This window comes from Haliaeetus albicilla, chromosome 19 (assembly GCF_947461875.1).
Source record: "Haliaeetus albicilla chromosome 19, bHalAlb1.1, whole genome shotgun sequence".
In the NCBI taxonomy this organism is placed as follows: domain Eukaryota; kingdom Metazoa; phylum Chordata; class Aves; order Accipitriformes; family Accipitridae; genus Haliaeetus; species Haliaeetus albicilla.
In genome coordinates this window covers 4,160,619-4,179,253 of record NC_091501.1, presented here as the reverse complement: position 1 = coordinate 4,179,253, position 18,635 = coordinate 4,160,619, and the positions used below count along the sequence as shown (strand labels likewise).

The window sequence follows — 18,635 nt, the reverse complement described above, 5'->3', positions numbered from 1 at the left end:
TCTGTTAAAAATCTATAGACTTGGACAATGTAAATTTAGTACCATGAGCGCAAAAAACATGCAAGATGGGCCTGGGTCTAGGCTTTAGGGCCCCCTGACTTGAATAAGCACCAAAACACATGGAAACTACGTCAGTGGACAGGTGACCTGTATCTTATAAATGCAAGTTGGGACAAACAGGACACAATGCAATTCCACCTAAGAAAAGCTGTACGTGCTGTGTGAGAGACCCAGTTAGCCCCAGTACGTTCAGTCACTACGACTGAACAGGCTTTGGGCATGCAATGAAGAGAGATCAGAGCCACTTACTAACAATCTCACTGCATTTTTTGCAGGACTGGGGCTGTTTGCCCCTGAATTTTGGTCAAATATGAATATAATAACTATACTCGTCTTTAAAATTCCTCCTTCTGTGCCAGTGTGTTACAGCGTTACTCCTCACACCCTAACCTTTGCTCTTATGGAATGCTTCCAAGGGGCTTTTTATGTTGATAATGATGGACACTAACTACCCACAAATAAAATCTAAGTCATTGGGAGGTGCAGGTTCTCAGCATCTCTCAGGATGAAGTCTGTATTTTGCAGAACACTTCTGTATCCTTCAGGACAGGAAGTATAGTAGGAGGAAAATCAATGTGCCAGGCAAAGAAATAACAGGTGGATCAGAGCTTTTTCAATACATGCTGTGTGTTTCTTTACAAATTGCATTCCCCGAACCACCCACTTTGAAAGAAATCCACTTTCCCACACAAGTGCTTTGAGTAGTTCAGGTTACACAGAGAGACTGTCACTCAAAAGAAGACTTACAAGCAGCGTTCCCGAAGCTTAACAGCATTCCTTCTTCTCCATCAACACTTCTTTTCCTTTGGCTAAAAAGGTTGGCGTGACTAATTAGTCCCCAACACTCCATTATAATAACAATAATATTACCTAGCCTATATAGTGTTTTTCATCAGTAGATCAAAAAGTACTTAGTAAAGAAGGCAAGTGTCATTACCTCATCAAGTAAGACCCACTAAATAGTCAGCTCTGCTGTTGCTTTAATCCTTAAAAACGGTGTTTTAAAACCATGAAGAAGCCAAAACATAATCTCCAAATAATACACCTTCTCTAGCAAAGGAGATTATTGCCTGTTCAGTGGAACCCAAAAGGGTTCCATGAAGCAAAAGGGAATATATTTGCAAAGATACCACATAGGATTAGAAGGGACCTTTTCAGGTACTGAGCTAAGGCCCAGTTGTCCCATGCTGATATATCATATAAGCCCCTTCTTAAACAGCTCAAGTTTTGCCTTAGAACTAGCGAGAGCTTTTTGCCTTTCATTAATCCCACTGAGAGGCTGTGCCAGAAGTGTACTGATCTGATGAACAGATATTTTCCTCCCATTGCCATCCTAAATGTATTGATCTGATAAAAATCATTTGTCTTGGTATTAACAGTATCTGTTCATCTGAAAAGCTATGCCCTGCCTTGTGTATTTAGAAAGCTCTCAATTTGGTAAGGGAATGGAAAATACAATTAAGTCTCCCATTCTAATAACTAGTAAGGGCTATCAGATTTTGCCTGTGGCTACTGACATATATATATATATATATACACATACATATATACACATTACCTACTACCTTCCAGTGTCAAATTCAGCTTTCCTAGGAATATTTAATAAAAGTCCAAGGTCTAGTTCCAGAGCAGTGACAATCACCTAAGAGTCCACTATAGTGTATTAGGATTATTCTTTCCCAAGGTGCCTTACTTTACACTTACAAACACTGAACTTAATTTGCCGTTGTTTGTCCTGCTTTAAAAAATCTCATGGTGGAGATTCCACAACTCCTGTTTCGCTATCTCTATCATGACACTTCACACTCCTTATGTTTAGAGCTGCTTTTCCCCCTGTCAAACCCTACCTAAATCTCCCATTGCTGCAATTTAAGGCTGTAACTTGTTATGTTCAGATCAAATCCACTTCTGTATGCAATGAAAAGTCTAGTCGGCTTGCAGCATTGAATACAAATGTGCAGTCCTCATCTTCCTGAGAATTTCACTATTTATCAACCTTTCTTTCTTTAAACAGCTAGGGAAGAGGTTTGACCTTCCACCATATGCTTCAGGACAGTACCGAGATACACTTCTTACTCAACAAACATCTTCAGAAATGATACTTCAAACGTCTCGCATTACTACATTTGTGACATTCTGATCTTTTTTACCCTATTTTTGCTATCTGAAGAAGCAAAGACCTCCTCATATACTTTTTTCTCCTGTATCCTTGGCTGATGTCTCTGTCAACTTGTAACAATATTCTGCTGTTTTCTTTGGAGACAAATAATCAATAACATTAAGTAGGAATGTGGTTTTGCCTGTATTCTGGATTCTCACAGCCATTATCTCATGTTCACGTTCAACCGGCCATCTTGAAATAATGACAGTGCTGACTCTGTCAGTTCAGTCTCTTAACTTTTCTTCCTTTTCTTCAGTTTCAGCAATTATCCAAATTACCCAAAACTTAAGTGTTCCAGTTACTTCTTAAGTTGATTTTTTGTGATACACTGGAACTGTTGAGTAGAGTACACAGGCAGAATACAACTTCCTTATCAAGTTCTAGTCATTGCCTTTTAGTTATTTTATTCTTCATATTATTTTAACCACATAACCACCAGTTGTCTTACTGGGCGGCTGACGATGTAAAGCCTCTGCTCTTGAGTTACACTGATAATAAAAAGGTGCTGGGAGGTCTAGAGAGATTTAAATTAGCCTTAAATAATCCTTGCACCAACCACCATCACCAAAAATGCCTCACCTACAGGATCACCTTCCTCTTTCTCTTCAATATATTGTTCATTCAATGTTGTATTTGCTCTTGAGAGGACCAAACAGACAGGTTTTCCATATTCCTTGTAACAGCAAATTTCCTCTTAACAATTTCCTTCAACTTTACAACACCGATTCAGTTAAATCCACAAATGCTTGATGACTACCAAATATCAATTAACTATTTGCAAGTTCGACTGGTAGCTTTCATGTTTACAATGAACTTCAGATACAAAAATTCCCTGTAATTTCACAAGACTGAAACCTAAAAGAATAATTTGGAATGGATAATAGCATACATGTTTCCATGATGCTGAATCCTTTCACACACACATGATGCTCAAATACAACAATGAGGTTACTGTGAGGCACGGTGAGGCTGCTTTTAGTAATACTGCAAATGATGCTCTCATAATGGAACTCAGTGTCTTCCTGACTCCTCAAGATAAAACCCTCTCTTTTCCATATGAATCCACTTTTTTACTACATCCCACTACTTGCCATGCATGCCTATCTTTGTTTTCTTTTGTCTTCTCTCCCCACCGGGATTATTACAAAAAAAGCCAGCTCTCAGTACTCTGTTCAGCTTCCTACCAAGGAATCATTTATGACAAGTGACAATAACAACTAAGCACGGTTCTTTCCTCACTTTCATTCATTAGCTCCTCCACCCCTAGTTAAACCCTGATGTCCTCAGTTTTCACCACACCATTAGAACATCTCTTCTGTGAGACCCACTAAAAGCAGAGCTCTCGACCTTCACCAATTCTTTTTGTGATTCCTACTCTCACTTGCTGAAAATCTGGTTCTTCCAACAAGCAGAACCTAAAATTACCACAGATAGTCTTTCCACCAGCAGAAGCTTTCCATCTCCTGTCTGCCTCTAAGCAGAGTCTCTATTCCACCACAGCTCCTAAATCAAGTATGTTACTTTCATGCAACCAAACTGTAATTGGTACAAAAACATGCCCTGTTCAGAAATGACTCAGATTTTTCCATTACCTCTGTGCAGTCAAGCTATGACAAAAGCGCCAAGACTTCAGTGGAATATTTTTAAGCAATATCCAAAAATTAGAATATCTTCCTACTCCTTGTAATTTACTGCTGGATATGTAAGGTAAACGATCATTTAGTTATTCAAAATACAACACTGTTTAAATATGCAAATGTTTTCCCAATTTGTTACCAAGGGCACCTTAAAATAAAGAAAATGACATGTTTCATCCTGCTCTGTACATCAGCTATGTTCATAGACTGCAGTCCAGTATGGTGTAAACACTTTTTCTCCCTAAAAATACCATTATGCTTTGCTTCAGGTTGACAATATTATTCTAGATCTGGCTCCCCTGAGTCAACCTGTAAAATAAAATATCATGCCAATTAAAAGAAAACCAGTACTAATTGATGTAGGTTTGTTGGGGGAGGGAGTTCTGCCTTTTCTTTAGTGGTAGCGATTGCAGTGGGTAATAACAATTTTTTCTAAGCTAATGTCATTTTGTCTTGATTTACTGGCCTATTGTGTTTTCCATCAGCAAGGTAGAAAAGTGGCTATTGATAGCAAAAAAGTGCTTTTTAAAAGGCCATTTTTAATAAAGCTCAGGAAGGTTCCGTGACTAGAAAACTTACGAGGCCTACAGCAGTTACAAGGCTCATCCCCAGTGAGCAGTGTAGACAGAGGCTTTTTTGGAAGCTAAAACCAATGCAGTTATACAAGAGCTTTCCTAACAAGAGGGAATAAATCAATCCCCCCAGTACAGCAAAGTATCAGGCTGGGGAGCCATCTTTTCTGTACAGATTTTGAAAAGTAATGACTGATTCTGGGTTAAAGTTCTCAGGTGCTCACCTTGAGCTTCTTCAAATTTGAAGGGGTTTGGTTTTCAAACAGGAGAAACACCGACTCAAAATCAGGGATCCAGAGCCAGTAAAGCAAGCACGGTAGCATCCACAATTATGAATTGCTTAAAATTTTACTTATGTGCTTTCACAGCATGTGCTGTGCAAATTAATCAGCTACATCGCTGTTCAACCAACAAATCCACTATCTAATAAATGAGGTCTGATGCATACCGAAGACTAACCATTTTCCTTTTGAGCTTCCTGTGTTGCTTTCTTAGTCTGATCTGTTCTTCTCTGACTTACAAAACTGTAACGTTCCGCTCCTAATGGAGAGCTTCTGCTTTTAAAACTACTTAGAAGCTGATAAAACAACCCCCCAAATAGGTGGGATATGCAAATTGCACATTCACACCTATACAGACATTACTTCACTGTCGTCTTGTAGTTAACATGTGACAGCAGTAGCATCATCTCAGAAAAAAATTGTGTTACGTTTAGGGCTTCTCTATAAGATCATCTTGTGCCAGTCTAAGATGATACGCCATTTTAAACAGCTATTGCTATGTCAACTAGCATAATATCCCACATGACTGCTTTTATTGGTACATATGTCATTTTGGAAGCTGTCTTAACTGAGCTGGCAAAAGCCATTCCTACCTTGCAATAATGCTATCTACGACAATGACATAGACCAGTATAATTGTACTGGTGTCCTTTATGAAGTTTTCTATGTGGGTTCTTTCTTGTCATCCCCTGATTCAGTGTGCTCCACATCCATATTGCACCACAAATCTAACCGTACTTCTGAGGCACAAAGAAATAAACGCATACAAACAAGAGCTGGGGACAGGGAGGGTACGACATTTTTGAAGGGAACAGGTTGTGAGATACATACCAAAACAACAATTCCCATAGTTTTCAATATCTTGATTTAACCCATCTTCTTCCTGAATACAATAAAAACCATGAGTCCCTGAACTAGCTTTGTTCAAGGAATAATTTTCTTCTCTCCATCTCCTGACAGTGGTCTTCAATTAAAGCCTGCAATGATGAAACTCACTGAGATTGACGGAGGAAATAAAAGGAGAGAAACCACTGAAATGCATCTTCAGAAGCAGATTATTAAATGTCCCACAGACATCGGTGCGAGTGACAGCCACCAGAGCTTAGTGAAAAAACAGAAGCGGAAAATTAAACTTCTCATTGGGCCTGATGATGATTAATATCTCTTCTCTGATGAGCTGAAACTGCTTAATCTTTGCTATTAATATCAAACCAGTGAGGTGCAAGTATGGCAGCTGAAGAGAAAGGGGGCATACGAGAATGTTTAAAATTGGGGAGAGGAAAAGAAGACAAAAATAACTGAGGTACATTTTGCTCTTACATCTTCTAAAGCAAGAAACTCGGAATGAAGCTGAGAGTCACCATCAGCAGCTCTGAAGTCAGGTTACTACGAGGCAGCTCTTGGGCAAACAAAGTCGTACAATTTAAAGGAGATAAATAGTAGATTTCAATCCTTTGGTTAAAGACATTTGCATTCTACAGAAAGACTACTTAATTCATCACATCTCCATTCAAGTGTACGCGAACAAGCAACTAATATCTTCACCCAACTCAAATACGTTAGATAATTGTTATTTTCAGATTTACTTACCTCTGTGTATATTGGCAAAGCTTTAAAGAGAGTTAGTTGGAGTTCCTTGGAAACCAATAATTATGTGTAGCTGTGCAGACAGATTTTTATACTTGGTTCCTATAAGAATATTCTACAAAATGTAACCTCTCTGTTGAGATTTTTACCTTAAACCCTTGGGTTTGTAATGCACTGAAGGAAGAGGTGAAATAGCTAAATCCATTATAGTTAATACTCCTAGAAAACATTCTGTGTGTATTACATTTTCAGACCAAAAGAAACCTCTGTTATAGTCAGCGTAGATCACTTGAGATATGCATTATAATAGTTTGATTAGTAGAGAATAAAAAGCAGCTTTTTACAGCACCCATTCATCTGAAAACATTGTTCCTGCTAAAGTTAACAAGCAAAATCACAGAGTTAGGTTAAATTAAATCTAATGACAGGCAGGAAATTTACTGATTGTGAAATATTAAAGCTGTGGTATTAGTTCAACAAGATTCTAGAATACCAAATGCCTTAATGCTATGAAAAAAATGGAAGAGAAGCCTTCCATTTCTTAATGCTGTAAAAGTAACTTGTAAACACTGTACAGTGATTTTATGTTTTATTTGGAGAATCAAGATTACAAGATTGATAAAATATAAGTTTATAAGCCTTGATCTCATGAATAATTGGTTGCCAAATTAGTGCTCATACAAATCTTGTTTCTTAAATTTAATAAACATTCTTAACTTGCAGCTGAAACTGTGTTTGATTTGATCCTTTCTGAAGGGTTATTTTTCACAACTGAAATGGTACAGTAACCTGGAGCCCAAAACAAAGAATCTGCTTGGGAAATTAGTTTTTCTGGCCTGGGATGGCAACTGATCATCCTAATAACTAGTTTCTATTAGCTATGATAAGGTTAGTAATTATCCTACAAATTTATCTCTTTTTTGAAGCGGCTATATGTTTGTGTAACTGTAGCACTGTAGCACGCTCATCTGTAGTTCTCAAGGTGGTATTTTTTGCAGTGCACTTTATGTACTGCAGTATCTCATAGTCATGATCACTTATTTTACATGAAACTGAAACTGTTAAAATGATCCTTTTTTCCTTATTTTTTTCCTCATTTATTTCTCATCTTTCACTTCCTACCTTGAAGCCAGAAAAATCTGGACAAGGATTAAAGCATGTATTTTTGAATAAGGTGCAATAATTTATTCAGAGATGTGCTAGAATCCTCTACCAGCTTTAAAACTGAGTTCAGAAATCTGTGTAGAGGAAAAGCTTTGGTGTATCTAGAAGGTATGGGTCAGATGCAGAATTACCAGCCAGCATTATTCTATCAACTCTACAGTGTAATACAGCCTGCACTATGCAAGATATTAGAGACATTGATTGTTAACAGTCCCTCTAATGGTAAAAATCTACAAATCTTCATAAGCCAGCAAAACATCAGTAACTGTTTTGTGTGATTTTGGGGAGAATCTACAAACTTGTCTGTCATTTCCATTTTGAAATACAAATTAAACAAAAGACTGCTGCAACTACTCTAGGACAGATGTACTGTAATGTAAAGAAGGAAAGAAGAATGATAAAAATAGGAAAAATAGGGAAGGAAGAAAATGGTGGAGAGGAAGACAACTACTTTTGGATTATTTTTTTTTACTCTACTTAATCACATAATAAACAGATAACTCTTTCATGTTTTTTTATTCCAGCAATTCCTTCAAGCCCTTTCCAGCATATAAGAATATTTCTATCTTATTAGCTATGGCTTTATTTCAGCTCCAGAAATAATCCTCTATATATTACACGAATACTATGCAACATTCTTTGATATTAAACTACACCATGACAACCTCAATCCTGTGTCTAGAGAGCCAAACGAAGATGCTATTGTAGCACCAACAGCCATAGATGCACTGGTTTTAATCTACTTAGGAAGAACAATAATCACTTTGAAGATGTAGGGGCCCAGGCTTCACTGCCTAGAGAACAGTGTACAAGCTGACCAGACTTCTTCTGCTTCTCAGAGTGGCCTCTCTCTACCCCTCACAGTACCTGTGCTCGCTCAGTTACAGCCAACACAAGCAGGTCTGACCGTACTACAATCACATTTTCAGTTTATTTTGTAGATACACATTTTGGGGTTTCCAATTCCAGACTTTAATGTGTTAAATCCAATCTTGTAAGCTAGTCCAGGTGTCTGAAAGTATATGTTGGTGATGGTGATTTCACTGGGCACCTACCAAAGCTCAGGAATCTGTATGCAGAGAGCAGATCATGCATCTCTTCGTTACAGTAGGTATAGACCTGTTATTTCAACCTCACTGGAAAAGTATCTCGTTATGAAACAATTTTATTTAGACAGTAAAATCTTTTAACTAGGCCCATAAGTTGTTATCTTTGATTTTTTTTTTTTTAAAGTAAATGTACTAAACAGAAGCACATTCTGTTATGGATTGTGAATTTAACTTAGGAAATGTGATGAATCCAACATGTTTTTTTAATTTTAACTTCACTACTTTCAGTTCTCCCCCCTAATTACTGATCTCTGCAAACGCTGACATTTAGCAATTTAAAAGCTAAACAGAATTATAAAGAAAAAAAAAAAAAAGGAGGTTTAAAACCTTGAGGGTTACATCCTGGACTTTGACTCATGTTTTACAGAACTATGGAAGACTGTCATGCTACAGGCTAAAAAAATGATTACAGCAGAATAGCTCAAATGGCTTGAACTTTGTTAAGCTGGAAGAGAATCTCAGGCTAAAAACAAATCATTCTCCAGGTCATCAACTTTTCCTCCTATTATTGGTACCTACAAAGTTGAGTAAAACCAAGATGACTGCTGTCAGCCCATGTTTTTGAAGTTACCTCTGCATTTCACTCAATTCTCCAGGGATATCTAGATACATTCAAAAAACCCTCTTAGATTCAAGTCTCAAAACAAGAATTGCAGAAGAAAAAGCAACACAAGACAGGTAAAACTTCACGAGAGGGAAATTACTCAACTGAAAATTCAATGGTTGTCATGACTGAAAAACGTTTGAAAAAGGTAAGGAGGCAATAAAAACATGTGTTGAAGATACTGGTGTTCTATCCTGTAAGTATACATTTGTTGACCTGTTTGTCTGTTTACCCCCAAAGCTCACTGGTTAATTTCAAATTACTTTATTAGAGGGAAAGAAGTCAGAGGTAATGAAGCTTCTACAATTGTCAGGAACACACAGAGAGAGATGAGGGATGCTATACGTTTTACCATCGAGAAATACACTGCAGCACGAGCTCAAGATTTATTTAGATACCAGGGGACCCACATGGGAGCTAGATTTTATAAATGCCCTAATTGTAGGAAAAGCAACTTCGACATCAATCAGATGCATGACATCAATCACAGCAAGTCAGGCTACATTAGTTCCAGCACTCAAAGAGTGTCTGGTGTACTTATAAACTGCACATTTTGTTTCAAAAAGCTAAGCGCTCCTTCTTAAGGGTTTGGCTTTTTTTTAAAAACAAGACATTTAAGCTCATCTTGCTTTTCCGTCTGTCTTTCTGCAGAAAAACTTATTTTGACTATGAAGTTAGTAAGTACTTAGCTTTGAAACGGAGAAAGAGGAATAATCAGGAAATAGCTCTCCTACTGCTAGTCTTCCATCCAGCCCTAACAGAATTTAGGCATCCAGATGCCCCTTCCTCTTGAAAGGAATTTGCTTACCTTTGCGTAATGCAACTTTTATAGACTGATTTTTCCCAAAATTTGCTCAAAGAATGAGGAAGACAAAGATGAAACAAAAACCTTGAGAAATCCTACAGATTATATTCAGAGTAAGCTGCTGTTCCAAAGAAGCTGGCAACTTATTCCTGCTCAAATAATTCCTTTTCGTTCTGACCTTTATGTTTCTGCCAGAAATTACAAACCAAGACCTGACTGGAAAAAGAAAGCCAACACAAAACTGGTAGACATGTGTTTAGAAACAAAAAACCATTCCATTCAATCAAGAGATGTATAGAGAGGAATGAAGGTAAACCTACAGCTTACTTTTATGAAAGAATAAGCATGTACCTAAAAAAATGAGTGTCAAAAGAGAACGTGTGTGTCCTGTACTAGAATTGAAAAGAGCAATGTGGACTTGTTTCATTTGGCACAACACACTGACAAAAGAAGTGGCTGTTGCAAGACTCATGGCATTTCCTGAGATGATAATGTATTGGTTTAAGGATGTAAACTCTGGGCAAGCTAAGGAAGAAACAGCACTGACACCAGCATTTAGGTGTTGAGCTATTCAGTGGACCTTATTAGTTAAGGATAAAATTGTATTGCAGGATCGTAGGTATTTAGTTTAATTGAAAGAGTGGTTGAGAAGAAAAAAGGTCCTCACTAACTCCACAGTTTGACCTCCAAAAGCTTCTCATGACCATGTTGCATTTTGGCTCACATTCTTTGTCTAAGTCCATTCTCGTTTTGCCACAGAAACTACTTCAAATTTCCAGTCACTGCTCACAAGCAGACTCTTTCTTTACATAATGGGGAGTAAAACTCTTGTTCATACTCAGTTGTTAATTTTATTTTCTTAGGTGATGGACAGATAAGGGTTTTCATGTCTGTAAAACAAAATCTAATTGTGGGGCTACTGAGTTGCAAGCTAAAGATGATGAGCGGAGAACCAGATTCAGCTTTCACAGCAGGGACCTTCTGGTCAACAGCATACTTCAACCAAATTTTGTCAGTACTCTGTATATCCACATTGCAAGGGTTTCATAGAAAGACAAGTTTTCCAGGATAAAGCAACAAAACTTGGCATAAGCCTGAGGTCTTTACTAGCATGACTGATTTTATTCGTGTAGGATCCCCAAGTAAAAACTGCAAACATACTTAAGAAGGTATCCTGACTGCAGCTGAGACAGAGGTGCTTAAGTGACAATTCTCAGCATATCTCCTAAAAAAAAAAAAAAAAACAAGAGAGGAGTAAACCACCACCATTTGCTCCAGAATGGAAACTTCTACTTTAAATGGACACTGGACCAAGTTTTCTTGTTTAATCTTGTGGAGACACACAGCAGATAAAATTCAGGCAAACTGAGCGATTCGTAATGAAAAAAGCAATTTTAGATTTTGCCCCTTCCTGATTACATTGTCTGTGAAAGGATTATTGCTGATGTTTGTTCATCACTTGCAAGTGTCTGATAGACATTTTAGCAATTAATTATTGGTTTGCCTCTTCTTATGAGCAACTTTCTGCAAGCATTAAAAATTCAGGCAGTTTTCATCACGCACATAGATCATGTGATAAACTTTTGGCACTTAACTGGATAAAGCTGAACTGCCAGAATCAGTTTTCTGATTCAAGTATTCACAAATATGATTTCAAAATCTGCTTCCCATGAATATTAAAACTGGATATTCATTGTTTCTGTAGACAGTCTTCCCAATTAACATATTCACTAGAATATTTATGGAAAGCATACACAAAAAGAGTGTGAACAGCATCAAAGTGAATCCATTTAAATACTAAGATGAATATTTGCAGCCTTCCTTCATTTCACTTTATTGTATTTTATGAGGTGTTTGCCCAACTCTGGCTTCAATCACGTCTCTACAGATTACTTGGACTAAAACGTACTGACAGAGAATGATAGTCGTCCAACACTGGAATGAAAAGAGTCGACTCCCTGCTCTCTCACAGATTCCCTACGTGATCTCACACAACTTCTCAAGTTTTCATCTTAAGGTTACATTACTGACTCATCCTTTCCTCTGAAGTATGTTCTACACAGGAGCCCTACACAGACACGTTAGGGCTTTCAACCTCAAGTGGATCCACCACGCAGAAACTGATAACTCAAGCGTATTTTCATCCTCTCAAAACGGAGGTGACTGTGAATCTGCTGAGGCCACATAGTCACAGTGGATGTTTTTTGAGGAATCAGTAATCGAGAGATCATGTGTCAAATTACAGTTCCAAGTCTCCATCTTCCATGACCTTCACGGTAAAGGGGATAGGAAACTGCTGCATATAGCTTGGAAAACAATGCTATTTCTGGAGCTACTGTCGGTTAGTGAAATTGCTATTTTCTTTCTAATGAAAATTCATCATATATTATTTGATTATTTCCTCTTCCCTGCTTTAAATGCACTCCACCCTTCCTGCTGTATTACCTTGCCTTTTGAATGTAATTTAAGAATGTTGGAACAATTAGCTTTTTCATTCAAAGTAACTGATAACTGAAATTATGCTGTCCTTGTGCATTATTAAAAACAACAACAGTAACCAGGTACGTTCAAAGGCTATACAATATTCAAAATCCTCTTTAATATTCTAGTTCATAACCTTAATAGACATTTATACATGATTAATGAGGCTTTTAGTAGCCTTCGCTGTCACAGCTTGGGTAATGCCAACTCCAATGAATATTCCAAGGAAAGGGTCTTACTGGCAGCATCTGAGTGACAACTGTGAAGTAGCAGGCTGCAATGTACTTTCTGACAAGAGAAACAAAACCCCAAATGAAACAAAATTCTGTCGTAAGGAACTGCAATCTACTTAAAAAGCAGAACACGGGAATTGACTACATTAGGGCATATTTTATATTACAGATTCACTAACAAAGAGCTTATAAAGGGTTTCTAAATGTGATCCCACTGCCATGCTATGGCAAATGAATAACTTAAGTTCTTAGATATAAACATATGGATGAGTAATGTAGTTCCTCATTACATCAAGAACACATAATTTTCAGACACAGCACTGCAGATACCAGTACCAAAGAGAGATATTTGATTCTAGAGCCCTGAAACATCCAAACAAACAATTGCAAAAGAATACAAAAAAAAAGAGCATAACATTTTTTTGCTGTAACAACTCAGCTAGCTTAACCTTTTTAGCTTAGTGAAAAAAAGGCTGAGAGATGATTTGACTACTACATGTAAATACCTTCAAATGGAAACATACCCAGGCCTGACTGGGGAATAATTAGCACGGATTCACCAAGGGTAAATCATGCTTGACCAACTTAACTGCCTTCTTTGATGAAATGACTAGATCTGTGAATAAGAGATGACCAGTAGATGCAATCTGCCTTGAATTTAGCACAGCTTTCAATATGGTCTCCCACAGCATCCTTGTATCCAAGTTGGCATTTTACAGTCTATATGGGTGGACTACTAGATGCTTGAAAAACTAGCTGGAATGTTGGGTTCGAAGGGTGATGGTTACTCGTTCATGCTCTGTTTGAAGTCAGTTACCTGTGGAGTTCCTCAGCATCTATTCTGCGACCAGTCCTTTTCAGTAATTTTATCAATGACTCGAAAGAGAAACCAGAATTCACCCGTATCAAGATTGCAAATGACACCAAGCCTGGGGGTCGCAGTCAATAAACTCACAGGCAAGGGTGTCACCCAAGGGGACCTAGACAGGCTGGAGGAACGAACAAAGCAAAGCCCTGTACCTGGGAAGGACTAACCCTCTCATACTGGCACAGGCTGTGGACTAGTCCTGCTGGGAAGGACCTGCAGTCCTGGTGGACAGAACATTAAACAGGAGCCAGGAGCATGCGTGGACAGTGATGAAGGCCAACGGCATCCTGGGCTGTATCAACAGGAACACAGCAAACAGGCTTGAGGGAAGCGACCATCCTCCTTTACTTGGTACTCATTAGACTACATCTGGAACACTGTGTCCAGTTTGGGGTCCCAAATCTAAGAACAACATCGATGAAGTACAGCATAGGGCTATCAAGCTGTACGGGGGCTGAAGTGCTCGCCCTGGGCTTGTTCAGCCTGGAGAAGAGAAGGCTCTGTAGGACTTACCAGCAACACCCCAGCACCTACAAGCAAGTTGCGAGAAGACGGAGTCAGGCTCTTCACAGCGATACATGGTGAGGGGATGAGTGACATCAGACATCAATTGAAGCAAGGGAGGTTCAAACTAGGTATAAGGAGAAACTCTTCCACCTGAGGACAGTCAAGCAGTGGCACAAGTTGCCCAGGGAGGCCATGTAGTCTCTATCCTTGGAGGTTTTCAAGACACGACTGGATAAAGGCCTAAGAAATCTTGCCTGACCCCAAAGCCCACCCTGATTTGAGCAGGAGTTTAACCACAGAACTCCTGAGGTCCCTTCCACGCTGAATAATTAAGTGAGTCTATGAAGATACCAGGTACTGGCAATTTCTTTAACTTAGTGGAGAAAAGTATAACAAGAACCATTTACTTGAATCTAAAACCAGATAAACTGAGAAGAAAGCTTCTAGTGCTGCCTGTGATTAACCAAAGAAACTAGTGCCAGAAGAGAGAGAGGACTCTCCACTCCTGTTGATTTCAAACCAAGGCACAAAGCCATTGTGGGACATTTTTTACTCAAGTATACACAGACAGCTTAAAACGTAAGCAAATTGTGTGAACCATAGTGGAGTGCAAAACAAGAAGTGAGGTAAAATAACAAAATGGCTTTAATTCTCTGCCCATGATACCTACAAGTTAGGGAAAATGGTAGCTATTATTCAGTTAAATAAATATTTTAACGGACCTTAGTTTTTAACCAACAAAGATTCAATCACGACCCATCCAAACATTAAAAGAAAAAGAAAACAGATACAGAAAAATAACAGAAGGAGTTACTAACTTTATATAATTTCCAGTCCTTTTCCAGTTCAAGGCTTCTTAATAGGTCATGGGCTTTGCTCCCTGGTTTGCATTTAAGATTAATTCACATTGAGAGCTTTAAGTCACTTCAAATACCATGTAGCAGCAAATTTCAAGATTTGTATTGAGCTCTCTGTAAAAACAAAGGATTCTACACACACAGGAATTTAAAGCAGCATGCCATTATCAATTGTGGACACAATTAAAATAGTCATTACGACGAGGCAGCATAATATTCTTCTAAAAGCAAAAAGGTGAGGCCTGCATTTGCTCAGCTTTTAAAAATCAAACAAAATCAGTAATGTTCTGCCTGCCAGATCATTAGTTTTCAAGTATGCAGCCAGCACCCCTTATATTTCCAATTTAACAGGAATCCCATAAGTGTTTCATTCTAGAATAAGCTCATAGAGTTACTACCCATTAAGGCAGAATTTTAAGTAACCAAATAAATTTGCATAAGCAAATATTTGTACCTGGCATGTAACTCATTCAGAAATGTATGCAATACACACTGAAAATCTTTACATGTTCTCTCTTGTAATTTAACTTGGAACCCAATTTTGTTTTGAAACAAAGCACAGATTTGTCAGCCAAGGTTACGTGAAAGAAGCTTGACATTTTAAACAATGCCTTTTTAAAATTATCAGACTGTAAACTAGAGTTTGAACAGTTTTTAAAAGGCTGAAACGCCTTTCCTCGTGCTAAGACAACTACAAAGGCTGAACAGCTTTTTTCACTCTTGCCAAAATAACACACCTATTGCCAAACATAAAATGTTCCATCTCAGGGGGGAAAAAAAAAAAGAAAAAGGAAAGTAAAAAAAAGAAAGCTACAAAGTAACAAAAAAATAGGATATCCCACATCTTCTAACCTCACCTAACTGCAGTATCATGGCTGAACTCCTTTAAGGCCAGGAAAAAAGTTCATCAGATAGACAATTTAAAAGTTAAAGTAGTGGTTATTCCAAGTGTGAGTATAAAAAGTGCTAGTTATATAGTTGCAAGTCAATGTACCTATGAACCTGAGGATCTCCACCTGAAGAAAGAAGAGGACAGAAAGATTCTCTGGATATAGCAACCCACTGCCACCCAGAGGGATATGGATTCAAACTGATTTTATATAAAGACAGTTTTATACAGGTATTGATTGATTTTCCGTGTTCAGCCTTCTAGCACAATAAGCATAAAGGCAGCGGCCAGAACTAATAATCTTCACACAAAGGCAAGAAAAGAGCATCGTGTGTTTGCAGGTTTTGGCCACGTAGGCATTTATATAACTAAATGAGGAGCCCATAAAAAATTTCACAGAATTTGCTGCTACATTTACACCTCAGAGCAGTGTCCCACCACCGTCTGACATTCCGCAAACCAGGTACCACCGTGTGTTCCCTGTTCCAGTGAACAGCAGCACACTGCACAACCGGACAAGAGAAAGCCTGCGGCTGAGTGACCGTGACCTAGCAGAGCCCACTAGGCAAAGAACCGCGCCAGACACATTTCCCTGGCTTGTACCGTAGGCTCTCCATGTTCTTGTAGCTAGATACACCTTCCTGCTTTGTGTCCCAAAATCGGACTCAGTGGCCCATGTCATCCATACATATAAGGTCTAACACACAAGTCCATAAAAACAAGAGTTGCGTAAAGAGTGCCCAGAATACGTATGGATGTCTTTTAAAACACTTTTAAATAATATTAAGGGCAGATCTAAAATGAGATGTTAATTTTAATTAAAGGTAAAATCTTACAGGGCATAGGACAGATCAACTTTTAAAAATTAGAAAACACAGAGAAGAAATTACTAAGGGGCGGGGGGGGGGGGGGGGTGTTGCATTTTTTAGAAGTTCAATGATGAGAGGAAAATCAAATAAACGGGGCCAGCAATTACCTCCTCTTCAGCAGTGAGAAACAGGGTAAGGAAGGCCCTTTGCTGAAATCTGCACCTTGGGAACTATTTCCTATGCAAGGCAAAGCAGATTTATTTAAATAAAATCAATGATGACTGATGTGCATTTATCTGCCCTGATACAAATCATTCAACACCCCACCCCTCACCCCCAGCCATTATTCCCCTCCTACCTTCAAAACTCCCAGCAAACAGATAAATCCATGTAATGGCTGGTACAAAAAGGACGGTCAGAGAGGCAGCCAGGAATTTCCGTCGCCCTCGGCAGATTCCCAGCATTCTCTCAGGAGTGCAGATTCCCAACCCAGTGCTGTTCCTATGTCGGAAGCAAATAGTCCACAGCCTCCCACATATTACTCCCTGAAAGGGAAAGGAAAAAACATTTTAACAGCTTATCTCTGTACCGAAAGTTAGACTATGCCAGTGTTCCTAAAGAGTTAAAGGAACAAAGCTAAAAATAGGGTTACTGCAATTGCAAAGCAGTACCCATTTCAAAATTATCCACAACTACTTAATAATAAAGCAAGTTTTAGAAGTCAGACTAAGACAGTAAGTCAATAAAACACATCGTATCACCTAAATACACACTAAGCTAATCTTACAAAGAGACATCACCTTTATTTGGTTTTTTTGCCACCCTTTTATTCTACAGAAACGCTGGGTTCTCTGATGCCAGTGTGTGCTGGTGCCCCATGGCAGATAAGAGAAAGCCACCCGCATTTCTTCACCTGCTCCCAAAGAGCAAAAGTCACACCAGTGAATCCATGAGCTGGCTGCAGGTGGTCATGAACTCAAGAGAGTGAACTGAAAAACGAAAAGTGAAGTTTGGGGGCAGAAAGATGTTATTAAAATGACCCACTCTGCTAATCAAAAAGCAATGCTGATGAACTGCTGTATAAACGGGGAGAAAAGAAAGAGCAAAATGGGCAAGGAAGCTTCTTTAGTCACAAAAGGGGTTATCGGGAGCTTTAGACTGTATGCTATGAGAAAAGAAGGGGATTCTGGAGAGTACCACTGTTTTTATGAGGAAAAAAAATAATTCTGGTCTTAGTTTGTTTAAAATAATTGTTCTGCATTTCACAGTGGCCAGAATAGCAAAATAATCTGATGATTTTTACTCACAGGAGAACAAATATACCCACACCAGTGCAGGCATGCAGGGCATAAAAATAATGTTTCACATCATTCGCTTTTTTTTTTTAAAAAGGGAGGAAAGGCTAGTGTTAGACTAGAGAAGTTGGAGAAGGAAAGGGAGGTATTAAATCCATGCAAATCTAGTTCAGGTTTTGTGTGAAAGGGCTTATGTTTTCTAATTTAAAAAAAACAATCGGTCCGCAAGCATGATAGGGAAAGAAACACAGACTCTGGCAGTACAAGGTGGTTAATAACAGTGCCCTTCGGCTTATGCTTAAACTAGCACTAGAGTTGAAATAAGCAATTACAGCATTTCTAGACTGACATATTAACAATGGCTACTGTGTCTCTTGAAAATATGTCTTGAGCTCTACAAGTCCACATATATTGCAGTGCAAGTCAATTCTGAAATCAAATTACAGCAAAAATGAGAATTATAGACAAGAGAAATAGGTTCATACAAAGAACTCTGCTGCTGGAGATACCTGGCTACAGTAATCAAGCAAACTTAGAGCTGTTCCTCGAACGTTCAATAGAGCCCACTTCACTACACTACAGTTTAAGAGTCATGATAGTACTCTGACCTTGGAACTGATAAAATGGACTGTAATTTGTCCAGAGCTAGCACAAAAAGCATTCCACTGCGTCAGCTTGCCAACGCAACCAATGCCTCACCACAGAGATTTTGCACA

General features: G+C 38.5%; 1 protein-coding gene across 4 annotated transcripts in view; it reads right to left on the bottom strand.

Moving 5' to 3' along the window:
- Window positions 1-18,635, bottom strand: part of LARGE1 (LARGE xylosyl- and glucuronyltransferase 1) — a 286,503-nt gene that overhangs the window by 185,832 nt on the left and 82,036 nt on the right. For all 4 annotated transcript variants that reach the window (XR_011328841.1, XR_011328842.1, XM_069807359.1 and 1 more), the window contains one exon: window positions 16,983-17,169. Coding sequence is in view for 2 of the 4 variants with exons in the window: in XM_069807359.1 (XP_069663460.1) it covers window positions 16,983-17,088 (106 nt within the window). In the remaining 2 variants the exon portion in view is untranslated. Of the gene's footprint in view, window positions 1-16,982; window positions 17,170-18,635 lie in introns of those variants that run through there.